At 35.6% G+C, this 23,039-nt stretch overlaps 1 protein-coding gene across 2 annotated transcripts; it reads right to left on the minus strand.

Annotated features, from left to right (window-relative positions):
• Positions 1-1,389: 1,389 nt before the first annotated feature.
• LOC149815472 (glucose-1-phosphate adenylyltransferase large subunit 1-like) lies at positions 1,390-9,157 on the minus strand. Of its 2 annotated transcripts, XM_089989021.1 has the most exons (16): positions 8,781-9,157; positions 7,041-7,163; positions 5,508-5,681; positions 5,198-5,290; positions 5,003-5,086; positions 4,840-4,895; positions 4,462-4,555; positions 4,215-4,327; positions 4,012-4,084; positions 3,783-3,863; positions 3,591-3,677; positions 3,389-3,493; positions 2,622-2,728; positions 2,468-2,528; positions 1,979-2,082; positions 1,390-1,525 (listed from the first exon to the last, which is right to left on the minus strand). In XM_089989021.1, exons 1-15 carry the CDS (start codon positions 8,991-8,993, stop codon positions 1,981-1,983), a joined length of 1,566 nt encoding a protein of 521 aa, XP_089845147.1. In that variant the 5' UTR covers positions 8,994-9,157; the 3' UTR covers positions 1,390-1,525; positions 1,979-1,980. The 2 variants fall into 2 exon arrangements, with proteins under 2 accessions (XP_089845147.1, XP_089845146.1); XM_089989020.1 differs by having other exon boundaries at positions 1,509-2,082.
• Positions 9,158-23,039: the final 13,882 nt, after the last annotated feature.

Consider the following 23,039-nt stretch of genomic DNA (forward strand, 5'->3'; position numbering starts at 1 on the left):
TTTAGACTTTTATGCCTATCTGAGATAATTATAAGTTGTATTCTCTCATTATATTCGTTGAAGCGTATGAGTTCTTCATTTAGATGCTTTAAAAACCACATTCGTGAATTCTTCAACTCCTTATCAACAACAAATGCTACCAAAAATATCACCACAAGGATCAATACTTTAGGCCAACAATAATATGTTTGTGTATCTTTCTTTTAGAAATGTGGCTGCTATAAGAACTGGAGGATATCATTTCAAAAACCCATCAATACTTAGATGAAAGAATATGAACAAGTATTGAAATCGATCTTTATGATCGATTTCAATGTACCCCAGCGATCCTCGATTAGCCTTTATTAAATGATCCAAATAGGCAAAAAACATCTTGAAAAACTCTTCAAATAAACCATATAACACTTCTTTAGTTCATTCTTATCCACACCATGCTTATTTGTAAGTAACCTCCACCCTTTCCTGATGGGCATTCATGATTTCTCTTAAAGTTTTTTTTTAGGTTGTCATGCATACATTTGTAAAGAACACCTGAAATATACTTGGAAGGCATTTTTTTCACTATAAGGTTGTTTAGCGATCCACCACATATATGCTCACTTTGATACTTCTTCACTTGAAAGTACAATAATTTTTCTTTTTTCCTAGATAACTTCAGTTTTTCTCAAGAAACTTGACTTATAATAAATCAATCTTTACCGCTTGCAACCTTGTTCTTTTTTCTTTTTACTCCAGTTACTCTTACCTAATTATCTTCAATATTGATCATAAAGTGATGTTTCTTTGAGTTTATCCATATCTCCACCTTCAATTGGATATAACACCTATCTCATTAGAATTCCGTTGATGTAATTACGCATCATGGTGAATCACATAAAATTTGTGTTATTTCTCTATTTGTTTCTTCTTTTCATTTTCTTGGTTGTCCAAACACAAGAATACAGGGCCCAACTTGGTCTTTACAATTATAAAATACAAAGAGAACTTTAATTTCTGGATTTCGAACTGAAAGATTTTTATGTTTGGGTGATGCAAAGTTTTAGATGAGAGAATTCAATAGATAGGAAACAGGTTTTTTGTTTAGATAAACAATGACAATTTTGCTAATAATCATGATAAGTGGCAATATGATCTGAGTTTGTATAATTTACCATTGGATTTTTAGATTAATGCTGTATTGTACATGTAGAGTTATCGTTAGTTTATTTTTATAGCTTATTAAACAAACATCTGCTAGTCCTTCAGAAACATCTAGCTAGTAACCTGGAAATGGAGATGTCACCGAAAAAGATACCCAGAGTTTCAAATTGTTGCATTGTCTAGAAGCAAGTTGCATGGCTTGAGAAGACAAAATTTCTCAAGTTTTTTTTTCCCGATTCCACAAATTTCGTGTTTGTTGGCACGAGAAAGACAATTAACAAGATGAGTTTACTCCCTGGCTGGATGAAAGTTTTAATATGTACCTTCATAAAGACCAAAGCAGATGCATGAAGGTACTCGGTTCACCATTACCCAAGCTGGCCAACTTATCATGCCAGAAAGAAGCAGAACCATTAATTAGTCACAAATCGGTTTGTACTGTGAAAACAGCCTTAATGCAGTGGCTATTAATATAAAGAAATATATACATGGTACAAAATATCATAGTACTTCAGTCAATTTGTTCCCTAGGCATTCCTATAACACACTAGAATTTCCTACTATTCAACGAGAAACTATTTATTTAAATGTAAGAAGCCATCCTCTCCCCGGTCATTCTGAAAAAGCAATCTAGAGATACAGCTTGCAGCAGTGAAACATGCCAGACTTGTTTGATACAGGGATTAGGCTTTTATCTCAGGATCCTTGAACCAAGAACACTGGCTTCTTTTTAATACTTTGATACTGTGCAGGAAATTCTAGTCCAACTTCATCACGTTTCACTTTTTCTGTTATCTAGAGCAATCTGTATCAACTGAAGGATCAAGCTTGCCATTACCTTCAAATTACAGTTCCATCCGGGATTGCCGAATTCTTCAGTATTACCGTGATTCCAGAACGAATATAGAATCCTTCAGAAGGTCTGTCTGCTTCTTGAATGTTCTAAGTGACAAGAAATCCAAATCATCATTGTCAGAATCATAAAATCATGAATTAAACTTCAATTAGGCTCCCTAATTTGCTGGGGAGACTGAAGCCACAACCATTTCATCTGGGTAACCTTTGGTCTTTATAAACATTAGCTGAATTATGCTGCCACAGAGCATCTCACGCTTGAAGGAACTCAAGACAAGTATTGGCTCCATTGGCAGCTGAAACCAGCTTTTTGAACAAGTTTAGCTTGCTTCAATACTATGAGCAACTAAAAAGTAGTTACAAGTATCAGTCAGTAACTGTTGGCATTCAGTAAGCATTGCCAAAGCCTACAAGGTGCCCTTGTTACCATTAACAAGCAATTACAAAGGCATTTCGGTCAGTAATTGCTTACATCTTTGTTCACAATGACAACATTCTTCCCAATCTTAGCATTCTTGTCAATGATGCAGTTCCTACAAGAAAATACAGAACATGATATTGCTATCAGAAACATGGCATGATTAAATAATTTAATGCAATACGAAACATTGCCAATTTAATTTCACCTGATCTTGGTGTTTTGTCCTACACCGATGGGAACCTTTCCCTCTGCGAGGAGAGATGCAATCTCAGCCTCAGTTTGGTAATAATCAGCACCCATCATCATGGTATCCTAAATGTTGAAAAATTGAAGGCATTACTGATGAATATAATATAACATGCCTCATTGGCAAAATTACATTATCGGGATAAACAAGAAGCTTGAAAGCATTTCACACAATGTAACATAGACACAGGTGTGATGTTGGGGTTGAACACAGATACATATCAAGGCTGAGGAAGCTAGATAGGGGACAAGAGTAAGACTCTCTCTCTCTCTCTCTCTCTCTCTCTCTCTCTCTCTCTCTCTCTCTCTCTCTCTCTCTCTCTCTCTCTGAGAGAGAGAGAGATGAACTGATGACAAACAGAGTGTCCAAGTACTCGAGCAGTAATGTATGTACAAGAGACTAAAGTCAGCAAAACACTACTCGTTCATTCAAAATTCTATGCTTGAGTATTCATATAAAAAAATCATGAATATATAATCTCAGACTAATTTAATAAGACATCAAAATAAATGCATAAAGTTAAAAATACAAAGTATTTGTAGATGTATGTAAATGTCCATAAGTATTAGTCACTCCATGAGTTAAACACTGGTGGAAGTATCCTTGGAATCATGGAATGTCAATGTCAGAGTTGGTGTGGCCAGGTGTGTGACAAATATAGCTGGGTACAAGTGCTAAGGTAACATAGATCTCATGTAGTCAAGAAATGAAGATTAGAGTCACACCTGCAGCTTCACACCATATTCTAGACGTGAACGTACACCTACAATGGAGTGCTGAACACTGCATTCTCGTAGGAAACACCCATGTGAAATTATTGTATCCACAACCTGTATATCATTTGTTAACACATAAGACTTGCTGCATGAGATGCAAAATCAGTTGTTTCGTCAGAATCTCAAATCATACTGTGGTCATAGTACATACCCGGCATTTTTCTATATTGGTTGGAGGTAGATACCGTGGTGAGGTGAAGAATGGTGTATCTGGATCGTAGAAACTAAATTTGGGAGGCTGCAGAAGATTAACATGAAAAAACTTACTGACTGGTCCAGAGTGAACTAGTTGAGCCATCTAATAAGGGTGCTAGAGTAGGTTGCAGTTAGAAACATGATATACCTGTTCGGTAAGAGCCAAGTTGGCATCAAAAAAAGACTTGATTGTTCCAATATCATCCCAGTAGTCATTAAATAAACATGCCTGCATAAAAGGGGCACATCAAATATCAGTCACAATTTAACCCAAGACAAGATGCGATCTAGTGTGAAGTGATCTGTGAGCTTATTAAAACACTGAGTGCAAGAAACATGAAAAACCATAAAAAAAATAAGAAACATGATAAACCTACCTGCACATTGTGCTCCTTGACAGCTGCAGGAATGATTTCTGATCCAAAGTCATTGGCTGTTGGATACCTCCATCTATTGAAAGGTGAAAGAAAAACAAGTACAACGGTTTTAATAGAGGCTTAGAACAGAGCAGGAAATTGATATTTTGGCATTATTCACAACCCCATTCAGCAATCATCATTTTCCTTAAAATCTCAATTACCTCAGCAGCCTTAGCAGGACAGATGTTCTAAATACATAAACCCCCATGGATGCAATGTATGGATATTTCTTAGCTTCCTGAGGAGTCAATCCTAAAAGTGTAGTGTCCACTTGCTGCACATTGAAAGGTGATGGATACTTTTGCAATAAATAAACTGAATAGAATGAATACAACCAAGATAGAAAAGAGGTTCCCCCCTGTGGCTAACACTGGGAGATTAAGAATGAAGAAAAAATGGGGTCTTTACCATTGCTTTTAAATCAGCACCCTTGGGCTTCTCAGAGAAATGTATAACGCGACTTCTGTCATCTATCATCATCAATCCATAATCAGATGCACGACTGCCATAAAACGAAATAAGAAGCTGGTCGCAAAATATATAAGATCATGTTTACTTTTCATACGCTGATACATTAACTTGTGTGTGTGTGTGTGTGTTTGCCAACATGTGCATGAGTGTGTATGCATCACATCCATATTTGAATCAGTACAGCTTATCCCATTACTAGCGTAAAGTCCAAATAAATGAAAATCCGATCTCCTGCATGGAATGGAAGAAATTGAAAAAGTTCCACTTATCATTGATTCAAGTAAATCACTTAAAACAATAAAAAACACTTCTGACCTATCATCCATCGGAACACATGAAACAGTAATGTCAGCACCTGTATCAACATGTCTCTGCATGCAAAATCAATAATTAGTTCATAATTTTCCAAAGTTTTCTCAGCAACGCTCCAGTATGAACAGAAATCTGTAAGCCTGTAACAACTAAATCTCAAAACCACCTGCACAAAGTCCATGTAATTCATTCTGTACAGATGATCACCAGACAGTATTACAATATGTTCAACATTCTTATTCTTGACATCCTGCACAGATTAGAGAATCATGCATTACAATAGTAAATCAAAGGGAATTATAATGATAGTCCTCTAATAATTATCGAGAGAAATGTGGTATAATTTGGACAGGATACTAACCTCAAAAACCCATATAAATTGCCTTATAGCATCTGCAGTGCCTTGAAACCAATTCATCCCAGATTCACCTGAAGTCTGAGTGGCTGCCAACACCTATGGTCAAATAAAGCCTGATTATATGAGGATAGAAGCTTTTGTGCCACAAAAAAATGCAAAGTAAATTTTCTCAGGATCTCCTTTTATGTTCCTCTATGATCTTTTCAGCCTACCTTGGAAGTGTAACATTTAACTTCACATGATCATTTCAAGAATATAAATATTAACAATGTCAAGTAGCAGCATGATACATTGGCAAACTTAATTATCCTACCTCAACAAATCCATCACCAAAGTTAACTCCATTCCCAAAATTGTATGTACGAGCAAGATGGCGATTAAGAGATTGAGAATTAAACTGAGTCATGATGAATATCTTTTTTATTCCACTGTTAATGCAATTGCTCATTGGAACATCAATGAGCCTGTAGCATCCTCCAATGGGTACCTGATCACAAGTCCAAGCATAATTAGCTCCTCGGAAGCATGTGAAATCAATTGCTTAAGCATGCATGCCATCACAAGTTTAGAACAATATATATATATATATATATATATATATATATATATATATATATATATATATATATATATATATATAGATAGATAGATAGATAGATAGATAGATAGATAGATAGAGAGAGAGAGAGAGAGAGAGAGAGAGAGAGAATAAACTTCCAGAATATTTGACTGAAGTCTCCCCTCATAAAGTTTTAGTATAGGTTATATACTTGGAATAACCATAGTTACAAATCTCACTCGTGATTTTATCAGCAAGGAAAATTCTTGTGATAAATTTAGAAATTATATTCTTAGGGAAATATCAAGAAAAACCAAAAACAAAAGAGTTAAATATATATAATAAAAGAATATCAAAAACACAAAAAATTGAAAGCCATTAAAATCACAATAAAATCATGATATGCTGAAAAGGATGGCATTTTGAATTTATCTGGATCTGTTTGGGATTCTATCCTTTTCAAATTTATTGTGATAAATTCAAAATGTTAGTGATATTTGTGGCATAGGTAGGCACCAAAATAAAGATATATTATGACGTCTAACACATATATCAATATTAGTGAAAACTTAAATTGAAACTTCATTAATATGTCAAGGAAATGAAGTACAATTTCAGCCTACAGAGAGCATGACAGGTTGAAAGGGATGCAGCATGGTGCTTAGTAAGAAAGAGAAAAACCGCATAACTCATATATCTGTATTAGTGAAAACTTAGAATCAAACTTCATTATTATGACAAGGAAATGATGTACAATTTTAGCCTATAAAGAGCATGATAGGTTGAAAGGGGTGCATGACGTTTTTTTTCCAACAGGTCTAACCATATCTCCTGTTGGTAATTATTCTCACGAATAATCATTAGAAAAAAAATGAGCAAGAACTTCTTAGGAACTAGTAGGATAGGATCAATAGAAACAGAGCCAAAACTCTGTCTTGTCCCAACTCAGACCAAATCAAACAAGTCTGTCTCCCTGTACCCATTCAAATGGTTAGTCTATTGAATATCCTTGATTCCTTTTTCCCAGTAGGCCATAGAATGTCTAAATGTCCTACTGTCTCTTTTCACAAACTTTCTGCTAACAAAGGATTACATGGAACGGATAGAGATAAGGTGGTATTAATTTCCTGATACATCAGGAGGCCCAAAGGACAGGGGTGAGCACATAAACAGAACAATGAATCTAAATTTGAAAAAAAAAAATCACAGTAGCACCTTATAAACAATACCGATCATTAAAATCTCTAGTACAACTGCAAGGAAAAAAAGGGATGCAAGCATGCATACCGCTGGCTCAGCTCTATGGCGGGTAAGTGGAAAAAGCCGAGTTCCAGCGCCTCCACCTAATATTATTGCAGCGACACTTTTTGGATCTGCTTGTTGCGTTATAAAAACTGGCTCCCGGAAGGTCTGCATGCACAAGTTGAAGCTCAAGTGGGAGCAAGGAATAACATATTATACGGTATCACATATCACAAAATCAAACAAGATCATGATTATATTCACTCATCTAAACTGATGAATCCATAAGAACAAGCTCACTTTTCCATCGAAAGACATGACTGGAAAAAAACTCATTTACAACTCATAGGTTTGTATGATGATGGATAGTATATCGAAAGGAGGTCAATTTAATCCTCAAAACCAAGATGAAATCTTCATAAACTTGAAAACCCGTATTCAGTGAAAACACAGCTTACGGAAGAGGTTCAATAGCGTGAACCTGGCAAAACTTTGTAGGTCATACTTGAATAACATTGAGATGAATGGCAACTATTCTAGCTCTGTATCATAGAGAAAGGGTACCAACGCGTTATTTGCAAACTAAAGGTGTTTACTTGAATAATTTATCATGATCAACTGCAAAGATGAATTTTTTGGGTTGTAACACTTGTATTAACCTTGTTGATGAATGATCAGCCAACAAACCAACTCGAACTACGTCAAACTAAAATCATAAAACGTTGGAAGTTCACCATAACAAACTAGAAATAACAATGCTCACATGGCTAGTTCTTCAAGCTAACTTAAACCTTGTTTGATGCAGTAACCCATAATAAGCATCACCAATTGCCCAAGGAAAGGAAAATGTAAAACCACAATGATCCCTTATGGGTTGGATGCTGCTTCATGACACAGTTAATACGAAAATCCCTCAAAACCGGGGTTTTCACCTTGCTAGTCGTTGCTCACTTTGTTATTGCTAAGAAAATCCTCTCACCACCTCTTTTGGAATTGTGGAAGACCATTTTTCGTTGTGGGACAGTATATCATTTCCTACGGAGCTTTGATTGCAGTCCATATGTACTCCAAAGGCCACCGTAGAAAGTTTTTTTTGGCGCTTTCGAATTTTAACAGCTTGGAGGCTAATTTGGCTAAAGCAGTATTAACGTATCTTCAAAGGAAAGGCTTGCAGTCTCATAACATTCTATACCAACTAAGATGGGAGGTCAACGACAGAGTGAAACGCAAATGGCCGGATTGCTACATTGACTTAGTCGGTCTCTTGATGCTGCCTTGGGGAAACGTTCTGGCGCAAACTGAATCGGTTGAGATGGGGTATGGTGTGGGCTATCATGGTTGGGACGATGGTCTTTTGTATGAATTTTTCTGTTGGTCCTTGGTATGGTTTTGGTGGAACTGTACATTTCTTTTTATGTTGTAGGGGTGTGATCTCTCATCACACGCCGCCTTATTGACGAGATCTGTACTACTTATCTACGTTAATGCAATATATTCAGTTCTCTCAAAAAAGACAAAAGAAAAATTGATTAACTTACAAAGTTCACAAGCAAAGTATACTTTCTCGCCTTTGCGTGCCAATCAATCAGATGGAAAAACAGAACACTACTACCTACCATAAAAATCTAGTCACGAAGTTCATCATAACCAAGTATAGAATACGAGAAGTACAGAAATATACCAGTCAGCCATAAGAAATAGAATCACATAGTAATCACAGTACACTATCATCAACTACCAAATATTGGAATTTGGGTCATAGAGGTTCTCAAAGAATCTGCCTACCGAGATCTCCTTGTCGATATCAGCAAGAACAGAGCGTACGACTCCAACACTACTCTTCCTTCCACCCGAACTTTTAGATTTCACCTTTCTCTCCAATTGGGTACCTAAAACTATTCTGCTCTTCAAGCACCCATCACCCCAAAACTTGGAATTCTCAACACAACCACCCCTTATTGAACCTCGAGCACTCAAAACAACGTTAGCAGCATCCATGACTTGTTTTTTCCGATACCAACTATATAAAACAAGTTAAAAATGCTTAAACAGGGATGAACCCAATATGCAGAGACCTCCAGAGGGAGGTGTAGAGAGAGTATAGTCTGAGAGAGGGAAGAGAAGGAAAACAGAAAGAAACAACCCGAATAGGGCGGTAGTCTGGTGAATGAGAGCTCGAAATCATGTGCTTTTAAACTGCGGAAAGTGGGCCCCACACCTCGTGACCAGAGATCTGTGAAGGAGGGGCCTACATTGACATGTGATATGTGAGCCAGCCAAGCAGGGCGGTTTCCTTATGTGCATCAACTACAGCTATGCAGGGTATTTTTTTCTACGCTCTCCTTCACTGAGGACCGTTGAGACCTCTGCTGAACAGTCTTTTTCTTTTTCATTGAGAAGGCACAGTGATGGGAAATTGTGCCTAGTGAGTTATTTTTTTACAGAGAGAGAGGGAGAGAGGTGTCACATCACATGGGAAAGGAAGGACTATAATATAACCACAGTTGTGAAAGAAAACAAGCGCTTCCAAACACTCCGCTTTTGGCTCCATCTTTAGTTGGGGTGGCTGTGGGCAATCTTTTGATTCTTTTCATTCCCTACCTGCTTTTCACCCTAGTCACAAATCTGGTTATGGGGATTTTCTCAGCAAAGGAAAATCTCACAATAAATTTTAAAAGTTTGTTTTTTAATATAAAAAAAGATCGGTATATCTAAATTTTAAAAATATATAAAAATATAAAAAGCATTGGATTTTGCAAAGGTATCATAGAACACTCCGTTTGCGAGTACTTTCAATCACTGTGGAAAGAGGGTATTACAAACGTTGCGATCTTGCTTCAAATTTTGGAAAATGAATACTTCATCATAGATGCAATTAATTTCGTAACGTACGTTTCATATCATTCTGTAATAACTACTTTGTTGGTTTGTGTAAAAATATCTTTACTTGATTTTAGGGACATGTCACACAATGCTTGCTTTTAGAATCAAAGTTGTCATATGTAGCAATTGCGAGTCAAAATTGAGCTCACATGTTTCCCCATTGAGCCAAAGAAATTTGGCAAGTATCCCCACAAATATTTTGCATCACATCATTTTAGTCAAATTGATGGCTTTGCTATGTGGTAAGTCAGAGAGTCCAATACTAGCCATTTGGCAGGGGGCGACTAGTGAATGTCATCAAGTTGAGGGGATGTCATGGATGGCGGCGTCCCTTGCGGCAAGGTTGAAGCTAGATGTACTCTCTAGTGAGTAAGGGTTTTACCAACCTAGGCTAGCCAATGTGTGGTAGGTGATGGTTTTTTTTTTATGAACTATTAATAAAAAAGATTACAATACTAATAAAACTTAATGGAAATTAAAAAAGTTAGAAAGACAGGAGCTGCTAGAATTATAAAGACAACTATTATTAATTGATAAGGCTACAAAAAGAAAACGTGATTAAACTAATGGTATCACACTTAATATTAAAAAAACATCTATTTAGAGGCCAATCTTTTGCCCTTAATTCCAAAAATGAGCTTTCACTCTTCTAAGTAGCTTCTGATTTCCTAGAAACTGACAAACAAAAGCTTACTTTTAACGTTATTATTATTTATTAACTCAGGTTAAATCATAAGTCAAATTATAATAATACCCTTCTTTCTCAAATGTTTAAAACATTTACTCCCTTTTCTTTCTTATGTGTGAATGAGTATTTTTCAATTTCAAAGGAGAACACAAGAAACCCAAAAAAAACTTTTGTTTTTATAATATGATATATGTCAACTTGAGAACCCTATTTGACAATTTTCAGGAAATCTATGGGCACTATCAGGAATTTCAGAAAAGTGAGGCCTATTTTTGGCATTAGTGGTAAAAGGTTGACCCTAAATGAAAATTTTCCTTAATTATATGATTTGAGTAATGTGCGCCCACCAAGCCCATTTTAGAAATTAAAACCCAAATTTATTGGGATATATATATATATATATATATATATATATATATAGAGAGAGAGAGAGAGAGAGAGACGAAAAGTGTTTGAAGATACTTTGGAAGAAGCATCGATGTTGATCATGCGAATGATCATGAGAGTAATGCGTTGCCCACCGTCTTGTTTTGCCCCATCAAAAATCTTTATTTTTCGCATTTTTCTCACATCTAACACCATAGATGTGATCTATAGATTTTGTTTAATGGGAACCGGCTTTTAGATCACCATCCAACATCTATACAGGGTTTTTTTTGGTGATCCAAAATCAATGGCTATGAAGGTATCCAGGGGCGTAGCTAGGATTCATGTGAGGGAGGGGGGGGGGGGGGGCAAACAGGGGTGTAGAAAAAAAAAAAGCTGGTGTGATAGTTTGGGGTTCGGGGGCAGCGCCCCCCCAAAATTTTTTTTTTGAGATAAAATAAAAAATGGCTACAATTATTAATAAAAATCTATTTCATATGGACAAATCAAACTATTTGCTGCAGTCTTTCTTAACCTCAACAGAAAGTTTTTAAACATTATCTAATGACAATATATAACACTGGTGCGATAATTTGATATTCATAACAATGCATAAATTTTATTTATGACAAAATAAATCAAAATACAAAAGTACCAACTAAAATAGACCCCGACGGTTACCCGCAGCATAAAATTCATCTATAAGAGAATCTATAACTAAAGTCATAGTATATTCTCGTTTGATGTACAATGTCATACAGTCAATAAGAAAACCGTCGTCCATTTTGTTACGAATTTTCGTCTTCACATGCTTCATCAGTGAAAATGTTTGTTCTGTAGTGGTCGTAGAAACTAGTAATGTCAATACAAGATGAAATAATCTAGTTAGCATGACATAATTTTTTGACCTTTCACTTGCAACTAACTTTTGATACAAATCAGGTAGAGTAGGTACTTGAAATTGAGGATCAGAAACCACATCAATCTGATAATATTGTAACTCTTCTTTCAAGTAAAATATATATTGTGGTGTATGATTTGAGGATAGAACTTCTCTGCAAGCTTGCAAATATCAACTATATTAAAGGATTCAAATGAGTTTCTAGGATCCAATGTCGCACTGAGAAAAAGAAGTTCGACCAATGTGTCATTAAATCTAGTATTTAAATCCAGCAACAAGAAATCTATAGCTTTATTGAAAACATCAAAATGATAGTGATGCTCAACTGAGGGATACTCATGATTACGAGATCGACCAACCATATATAAACCACTGAAGTCAGGTAGGCAAATATCATTTGTTGAACAAAATGATGTTACCTCTTGAAGGAATTCTTCCCAACCATCTTCTCTCAAAACTTGAAGCACAGTCTTTGTAGTATAGACAAATCTCATAGCAGTCAAGATATCTTGATTTTTCTTTTGAAGGGCCTGACATAAAATATCAGTAACTGCAAATATTCGATTCATCAAATGCAAGACAAATACAAATTTAAAACTTGTAATGCAAGTGTATGCACCATCAACTTCAGCCTGAGAACTAGCACTTGGAGAATTTTCAATCAGGTACTCAAATACTTTACATGTTGCAACGCACATATCCATCAAGCTCTGTATAGATTCATAATGAGAACTCCAACGAGTAGCTCCAGCTCTATGCAAGTTTTCAATCTGATTAGCCCCACTTTCGATCGACCGTTCCCCAATTTCTAACAAATGCTCAATTTCTTTTCTATGTGCAGATTTCATCTCACCAACATGCTTAGGCGAAGAAGTAATAATGTTAACAACATTATCCAAATGAGAAAAGAATTGTCAAATATCACGAACATCCTTAGATGCAGAAACCAATGTTAATTGCTAACGATGTGCAAAACAATGGACATAATATGCATAAGGACAATCCTTAAGAAATAAAGCTTGGAGCTCATTTCAAGCACCCCACATATTACTAGCACCATCGTACCTTTATCCTCGCATATTTTGAATTTGAAGGTTGTGACTACTAAGAATATCAGAAATTTAATTTTCTTATTCAATGAGGTAGTATCACTAACACTTTTAATTGCAAAAAATTGTTCTCTTAAAATTCCCTCTTCATTGACAAACCTCAATACAATGCACATTTGTTCTCGTTTAGATGCATCTCGTGCTTCATCCACAAGGATACAATACAGTGCATCTCCAACTTCATTACGAATTATACCTTATACTCGGTTTGCCATAATGTGCAAAATCTCCCTTTAGATATCTGGAGAAGTGTATGTGGCAGTTCTTAGAGTATCAACCAAAACAACTGTACCAATATCTGCATTCATTTTTTCAGAATAATTAACTAATTCAATAAAATTTCCATGATTCAATAAAGATAAAGATTCATCATGGCCTCTAAATGCGCAACCTTGGAGTGCTAACCGCTGAAGAGCTAACATTGAGGTTCTTACTCTCAAACGAGCTTTCTAACGTTCCTCTTAGGATACAACATTCATCACTTTGTCAATGTGATGACCCAGTCTCATCAAAATCTCTGCATTTCTTACACATACATTATGATATGAAGACGGTGAAGAACTGACATGGGTAAGAAAAGCATATTTTTCTCCTTGACTAACCTTCTTTCAATTATTAAACCCAACTGTTGCCAATGCTGAGAGATTCAAAGAAAGGCTATTATCAAGAAAAAGAAAGTAATAAAAACAATATGCTTTATCTTCTGTCGAAGAATACTCTTGCCAACGAAACTTATCATACCAATGTTTTTGACATTGATGCACTTGTTTACCATATTGTCTACTTGGGTATTGTGCAAGTTTTGGTTGAAAAGGTCCCGCTCTCAGATAAGCCTGTCTAATTCGATCTATTTCATTAACAGGGTGATCACACATACACTTTCTTTTACCCGAATCTCTTTCAATATAAAAATCAGATTCTGAAGTTGGATTCAGAGATGGAATATGCTCAGGTGATGAAGCAATGGTTGGAGTAGGACATGGAGTTTCCTCGATTTGTCCATCTGAAGAGTTGTCTAACTTCGAAAAAAATGATAACAAGTTTTTTCTTTTCTTAGTGCTCGAAGATTATCCTCTTTCCATTTCAAATTCTACAAATAAATAAGATATTACATGAGCATAACTTTGATTGTTTCAACTTACAGAAGTATTACTTTAACTGTTCAACATAACAATTATATATAAGTACACCAAATCATATACAATTACTGATTGGTGATAAATAATAAAAAATAATTGAATAACATCATGTTAAGGTAGTGAAAAAAACTAAAGAAAATCAAGTATAAAATTTTCAGTGAATCAGATACAATTACTGATTGGTGATAAAATTATTAATCAAACACGTAAACTGTCAATAATCTACACAATTAATCCTTACAATTCTACACAAGTATACCAAATGAGATACAGTTACTGATTGGTGATAAAATTATTAATCAAACACATAAACTATCAATAATCTACACAATCAATCATTACAATTTTACACAAGTACACCGAATCAGATAGAGTTACTGATTGGTGATAAAATTATTAATCAAACACGTAAACCATCAATAATCTACATAATTAATCATTACAATTCTATACAAGTACAGTGAATCAGATACAGTTACTGATTGGTGATAAATGACAGAAAAATACCAATATAACACTATAAGTCTATACGTGTAAAACCCATGAATTTTAAGGAATTTTCAATGAAATGAAAATGTGTGTTTATGTGAAATAATATGGTTTATGAAACATTCAATATGATTTTGAGGCTTGCGGGCCAGTAGAGCGAACCCGGTAACGAATACTAGAAAGGGTACTTCGATCCGGACTTTAGTAAGATCTGATGATTCGACCCGGTTCACGAGGCCAAGTGGAGAAATCCGAGGTTTTTGAGATAATAGCGTGAGATCCAAAGCACGTTTATGGTGAGAGAGTGCAAGTTTAGAACCAACGGGTGAAAAACCCACTTGAAAATGAAAGAAATCCATCAACAAGGTAAAACGTCCAAATATGACATAAAAGGAATTTTCTTGCAAAAGTAAACACTAAGTGATGGTGTTGTGTAGTGGTAGGTTACAAGATTGTTTGGAGTTACATCTCAAGTTCAAAACTCACAGTGCGCCCACGTAGAAGTGAAAAACATTATTTTTTTTATGAAATCCGGAACGAAATTGAAAGGGTTATATACAATTTAATTCACACCCTTTGCAATGAAAAACAACATAGCACAAGTGGTGGGGCTCATTACCCCTAAGGTTGGAGACCCCAGTTCAAAACCCCCTGTGCATGGATTTTTCCTTTTTGCACAAGAAAAGTGATAATTTTTACTTTAGTGAAAAAAAATAATAAATAAATAAAGAAGAGGGTAAAAACGTGGGATCTTAGCCAATCCTACTACTTAGGCTTATTCATTCCACGTTTCCACATTTGTAGTGGAATCCCACCAAATGGGATGCAGGGGTACCCATAAAGCAACATTGAAAATCACCTTGCTAAAGAGGTAAATGGGGGCAATATTGGAAATTTTTAAACAAACCACACTGACGTGGGCTGGAGGTTGGTTTTCTTTTTGAAAATCAAAACCTTCCCTAAATAGGGAAGGAGATTAAATGGGGGGAAAAGGGAAAAACGACTGGACTTATCTCTCTCTCTCTCTCTCTTGGAGATCAACTTCCATAGCTGGACGTGGGAGTCTTCTTCCTTGTGGAGAGGTGTCGCTCCAACTTGACGAAGGAACCCACCATTTTTGTCAGTTGAAGCTTCGAACAAGGTAAGGGGTGTTTTATTTGATATGTACGTGTTTGATGGCCTGCAACACAAATATGCTGCAGTGTCGTCAATTTTAAGTATGCACAACAACATCGACACGGGCGTTTGTAGGTGTTAGGAAACATGATTGGGCGTGGACCGAACCTTCAGTTCGTTTAAATGACGAACTATGGGAGCACAACCAACAACCATCGACTTGATGGCTGTAGGGATCACATGATGCCGTTACAAGTAAGCATGTGATCTGGTGCGTCGCTTAAAAAAAAAGAAAAAGAAAAGAAAGACAGAAACCCAATATTAAATTGGGGTACTGAGAAAGTAGACATTATATGTTGGTTGATGCTTTGAAATACCAACGTATCTGGGTAAGTATGATTGAGTCCTTCTGATATGTGGATTTAGTCATTTCATGGGTTGTAATGTCAGCTTTACATTCACTTTTAGATGCAGACCACATATGATGTATAAAAAAAAATTGACCTCTTATAAAACATCCCACATGGTAAAGAAAAAAAAAATAATGCTGTGATGTTTTCACTGAAATGTCAAACCTGTTATGGACGTTATCAGATTGTTAGAATTTTTTTTGAAAATGCTGGTAGTAGACAGGTTTGTAACGCTATTAAGAAAAAAAAAATTGCGTGACCATGAGACAACGATCTACTAACCTTCGAAATGTTTTTCAACATGTACCTTATTGCAATGTATTCAAAAGTCGGTGGTCTATCTGAAAAATACAATGGTATTCTATGTATGACTATGACATAGTTGAAGTAACGATTGAAAAGATGGGTCTGGATTGTTTTGCCCATCATTTCTTTCATTTTCGTTTATTGGGTGCCAATATTCTTATTAGTGATCTGGTAATTTTTTTTAGTAAAAACACCTAGTTGTATGCAGAAAAACAAAACAAAACATGAGACCCATGTGTTAGAGGTATTGATGTTGTTGTGTGGTTACCGAGATTCATTTTTGTCTCACATGTTTGTTTTGCTCAAAATTTTAAATTGTTGAAAGCATAAGTCTGAACACACACCACCCACACACTCACAGGATCTGTCAAAAGGAGGAAAACGATATTGGGTGGTCCAGCGTAGTTACCTGACGTGTCTGGGTAATGTATCAACGTTCTATGAGAACGAAAGTGTTGATGGTATATATATAAAACAAACAAACAAACAAACAAACTATATCGTTTAGTTCATGATTTACTTCTATCAATGTAGGACTGTGCATGGTGAATCTGCACCTAGGTGGTTGAACCCATTAGTCTGGTTCGGTATGGGATTAGCAGGTACATGGGAACCCACTCTAGTTCCTTTTCCTAAAACGTTAGCCCTGATGATCAAATGAAGGACAAATGGGTTGAGACTATTCTAAACGTTAGCAACGTTCCTGACTTGGAAAGGATGACCAGACAGATCAAACCCATTTTGACCAATCGGCTCCCTGTCAAGCCGGGCTTAACCACATCGATGCAGTGGTTATCACCGATCCCTAACGGGTTTGTTCTACGACTCTTGGCAGCAGACCACCAATAGGGTCGCTGGGTCCACATCATCAGCGTGCAGGTGGAGCACGTTGGGCCGACACTTAGTATGTCTCACAATATGCGGGTCGGACCATTGTCTTGCGGATGCGGCTGGATCCCACTGGTCCAACATGAACTACAGGTCCCATTGATATGGTGTGGCTGTAGTTTTGAAGCCATAGTTGGTATTGTTGTTCTTGGCATTGGTTTGAGGCGATGGCCACATGGCCACAACTCGGGTGTGCTTAGGGCAACCCGATGTGGGGTGTGGGAAGTCTATGTGACTTCAATCCATGTACACATAAAGAAAGAGATGTGGATATGAATGATAAATAAGACTTATTGCGACGAGTCTTTGTGACCTTAGTAAGGGCTCTTTAAAACATATATGTATATATCACAAAACAAGCAAACCATGCCACATGGATGGCATGGTTAACGGGTACAAATGTGTACGCCATAGCTCATAAACAAATACGTAATTGTGGGTTCCGAGTCGAGCCATATTTCGAGAAATGCTATGTTGATGGTGTGTATAGCACTCGAACCTTAAAATGCATACAATGTATGTGAACCCGAGTTGGGTTCAGGATTTTGGAAATCCTCGTGGTGTGATAGCTCGCACATGGTTATATAGAAACTGTTAAATAAAAATATAACAATAAAACCTTCGAGATTCTGGGTACACCTGCAAGATGGTGTATGTTACAGGATTCTTCGGGTTCTGGGTATACCTGAAAGACGGTATATGTTACCGGACCCATGATCTACCTTGGAGAGAATCGGATACGATGTCGAATGCCTATGTGTACCCATAGGGTAATGGAAAGATAAACATAAAACGTTTATATTGTTCTCATAGATGTTTGTGAATAAATGTTGTAATCCTTGTAGTGAATCTTGTAAATGATAAAAACACATAATGCGTGTAAGAATGAACACACACCTGGTATTTTCTTGTTTAATAACAAAGTAGAAAGCATGCTTATTTCAGTAGAATTTTCCTTCTTAGCAAGTTATATTGCTGAAACTTTACAATTATGATTCTGCAAATGTTGCACATATTTGTACACAGAACACTGAGCACAACATATAAATATAATACTTCTTACGCAGACAGGAGAGTCTGACCCTTCTGCATTAAAATTTTCCAGGTAACGCATAATTTGAGCATCGCGGCGTCGCATTTGGAAGTAGTCAAGAGATCTCAGTTTTCAGTGTTTCCTGTTTGAACTCAGATTAGTAGGTTTACATTTCGGTTATGAGATGTAATTAATGATATTAATGGTATGCTTTTAGTACTTCTCTGTTTTACCCTATAATGCAGCCGACTTGTGTTTTTCGCACTTCTGCTATTTCAAAAAAAAAAAATTACTCCAAAATTTTTACTATAAAAGTTGGGACGTTACAATACCAATTAACAAATTAACACTTAACAACTATAACAAACTAATAATCGTGCATAGGGTATGGATCAGGACAAATAACAACAATAAATTTGTAAATTGCAACTAGATAAGAGCTAAGCATATACTCACAAGTCACTAGGAGAGTAACTAGATAAGAGTTAGCACTGCTGAAACGATATTCACTAATTTACAACCTTCAAATATATCTTCTTGTCCTTCAAATAAATTCACTGATTCACAACCTTCTCCTACTGTCCAAAGATAATTAATTTGGATATCAGAACATTAAAACACAAGTTAGAAGTCTGGACTTTTCTATAATTCTATATAATTTGAGTAGATAAAGTAGATAATTGATTCTATAATTCAGAAATCAGGACTTATTCTAAAATTCAGAAGTCACTGATTCACAACCTTCTCCCAGTTTTGTTCCAACTAAAATGAGTAGATAAAGTAGAATTATTGCACCAAAAAATATAAATTACCATCGACAGTCAACATTCATCTTCCACTTTAATTTAATTTGTGAGTCAAACAATTAACATGAGATAAAAGACTGAGAGACATCTTCATATATATATATATATATATATATATATATATATATAGGAGCTCATTCAGGAACAAAAAATAGGATTTATCCCCAAAATGGGTAAATTAATTTTTTTATTTTAAATAAAATTTGATAAAAAATAACTGTAATGAATTGTTTCAGGTCAGAATCAACCCTACTTCAGAGTTGATTTGATTAAATCCACTCCAATCCACCTATAATTTGATTAAATCAAACTAGCACATATTTCATTAGTCAAATTACCCAAAAGATCGGCGTCTCATCATCTCGCTCACTCAGGAGCATGGGAGCAGCGCCGGAGGCTTGAAAGAGAAGCGTGGGCGGCTGGTGACGGAGGAGAAGCACAGCCAGTGTCGGAAAAGAAGTTGGGTGGTTGGGCGACATTGAATCGGTCGTCGGGATTTGGGGAAGGCGAGGGCAAGGGCTAGGACTGGGCTTTTAAATTTTTTTTTTAACTAGGTCGGGAGGCAGGACTGAGTTACAACCTAGTCCTGCCCCCCCCCCCCCCCCCCCCCCCGCTCCGCCTTTGAAGGTATCAGTTTTTCCGGCTCATAAAGCATGTTTTTTTGTTGAAAAAACATGATCCAAGAGTCGATTTTCACTAAATCAAGCATGCTAAAACACATCTAACGGTTTAGATCTAAAACTTCAAAACTATAGGGAAGAACCAGAAATAGAACCTAATATGTTCAGTTCTCATATATATATATATATATATATATATATATATATATATATATGCACACACACACCAGTAATGCATTCCTTAGCCCCCTTTTTCGTTAGGCTCCTTCAAAAATCATAGTTTTAAGTTTTTTTTTTTACTTTTAACATTGTGACATATAGGTTTTGTTTAGGGGGAAACAACTTCAACTTTTGGATCGCGGGAATATGACCTGTATATAGGTTTGTTCGGTGATCCAAAATCAATGGCTATAAAGGTACCAATTTTCCCAAGCTCATAAAAACATATTCTTTCATCAAAAAACATGATCTAAGAGTCAATTCCTACTAAGTCGATCATGCTAAACACATCTAATGGTTTAGATTTATCATAAAACACTTAAAACCCATTGGACAGAACCAGAAATGGGGCCTAATATGTTCTCTCTCTCTCTCTTTATATATATATATATATATATATATATATATATATATATATATATATATATATATATATATATATATATGTGTGTGTGTGTGTGTGAGAGAGAGAGAAAAACATGATCTAAATACCCGTTTTTATTAAACTTAATGTCTAAATCAATCAGAAAAAAATAAAATAAAATTTTTACATGTTTTCACTAGGGGTTCCTTACCCACGAGGACAGCAAACTCTCTCTCTCTCTCTCTCTCTCTCTCTCTCTCTCTCTATATATATATATATATATATATATATATATATATATATATATATATATATATATATATATATATCACTGATTTCATGTAGCTTTGAGAATATTTATTTCCAAATTTCCAAGGCCCACCAACTTCCATCGTACAAGGGAATGATAGCTCTCCAGACAAGTCCTTTTAGAGCCACTCATCAGCAGGATTAACAACAAATAAAGATGGAAACTGCTACACTGCAATGAAAAATCGATTTTCCAGCCATTTGAATTGTAACAAATCACAAGTTTGGGTTCAACAAAAATAAAATAAAATTTGCAAATTCGACTATCATAGCTTTTGCATTGCAATTTGCTCCTCTAAATTACTTAGTGGACCGTGCCTTTGAAACACAAATTCATAGAGCAAAATTGAAATTGGAATTGAAATATTAAGATTAAAGCTAGAATTGAGCTAAAGGAGTCAAAATATGCCACCTTGCTGGATGTGGTCGCCGAATTCACAGAAATGCTTGGGAAAAAGAATTTGGGAAGATAGCCCACAAGGACTACGGTCATTTACAGGATGTCACGAGTTTTGAAACTCATGAAGGGTGTCCCTTCCAACAATGTCCAAAATGGGTGTACTCTTCAGTGGGCAGTGGACAGGGAGGACTTCATAGGCTTTACCAACCTGCACAGAAAATCAATAGACGCACAGCGATTTTCTGTGTCCTGAGTATTTTTTAATGTACTCGGGGCCCAATCACTGGATCTGCTCTGCTGCAAAAGTGTCGTTTGGTTATGAAGGGCTAACCCTTAACCTAGCTAGACAAAAAAAAGCCTTAACGGTGCCAAACAATAAAAAATATGCCATAATATTTTATTTCAATTGGCCTTGATCAAAGATGATTTCACTGAAGCAGTTAGTAGGAGTCAAACCTAGTAAGCCAAATCCAAAAGCCTATATTGTAGGCTCTAGAGCTCCTTTAGTTGCATTTTTTCCCCTCCAATTCATTTCATTGTCGAATCGGTTACCTTTAATTAATTAATATGACTCCACAACACAAAAAAAAATGAAAAATGATCATGCTGTTATTGTAAAATGGTGCAATTTTGAAAATACCTCATAGTTTATCAAAATTCTCTTCATGCCCAAAATTTTGATTGTCAACTTTTTAAAGATATTTGTACCCTTCACACAAGTGAACCATTTGATGATCATGCATTAGATGCGTACATCGTCCGAAGTTTGCAACATCGCAATAAAAAAATTTGTGAACCTGACAAAGTTGAATCCTAACATAGGAGATTCGCATATGAAATGCATAGATCTTTTGAGATTCACAACTCTACTGCGAACCTTTTAGAATTTAAAAGTTCAAGCTTGGCACGAGCGCTACATATATTTACGACAATCTTGACATTCGAGTAGACATCATATGAACCTCTTTTAACTAAAAACTCGATTAAAGTCAAGATGTACATCCACAAATGTATGTATGACATTCACAAATATGTATTGTGAATGTCTTTACTTTTGCATGTTTACTGATTGTAGGTTTGCATCACATATTTGCGAACGTCATGACCTTCACGCAAATACTTTGCAAACCTCCTTTAACTAAAAACCTTGTATAATATCCAGATGTACATCCACAAATATTTGTCCAGACTTTCACAAACATGTTTTGTGAACGTTTTTACCTTTGCATATTTTTTTATTCGTATATAAAGTCATTGGTTGTTATCTTTTTTGTTTTTTGGTTTCTCGTTAGAACCCTAACCCTTTTCCCTCTCATCTTGAAGAGATTCTTGTGCAATTCATCTTACAGAATATTCTGGTGATGTTGGGGTAGCTTCAGAATATTCTGGTGATGTTGGGGTAGTTTTTTTGTCAACCGAAGAAGTTTTGACAGCTTTTTGATCAACTTTTTCATCTTTTAATCCCCAAAAACTTAAGATGAAAAGTGAGTTACATATGCTTTCTTGCATTCCTAAGATTTTTTTAGATATATATAATTGTTGGCCTTGTAATATTTGTTTTTTGTTATTACCGTTGATGATTTATGTTTGTTTGCTTATGTTTTATTTAATATTTGACATCAGATTATATGTTTAGGGTTATTTACGTTTATATATATATAGACCTTATAGTAATTATGTTTGATTGTTGTCATAGATGATTTATATTTGTTTATTTGTCTTTTATTTAATATTTGGTTCTTTTGCTTTGGGTAATAGAGTTAGGGTTTAACTATGCACAAACATTCAATTAGGGTAATGAAGTTATGGATGAAGTGACTGGTTTTGAGTGTGAGACAACAACCATAATTGATGTAAGCAGTTGTGTTAATTGAATGTATGAAAGCTATAAGGATGGTCTTTTCTTACATACTATTTTCATTTGATGCATGATATGTTTGTGATTGGTGTATAAAGTTAAAGTGACATCAGAAAGGGTTAAAGTACAATAACGTCTCA

This window comes from Nuphar pumila, chromosome 15, assembly GCF_984573655.1.
Source record: "Nuphar pumila chromosome 15, dmNupPumi1.hap1.1, whole genome shotgun sequence".
Classification (NCBI taxonomy): domain Eukaryota; kingdom Viridiplantae; phylum Streptophyta; class Magnoliopsida; order Nymphaeales; family Nymphaeaceae; genus Nuphar; species Nuphar pumila.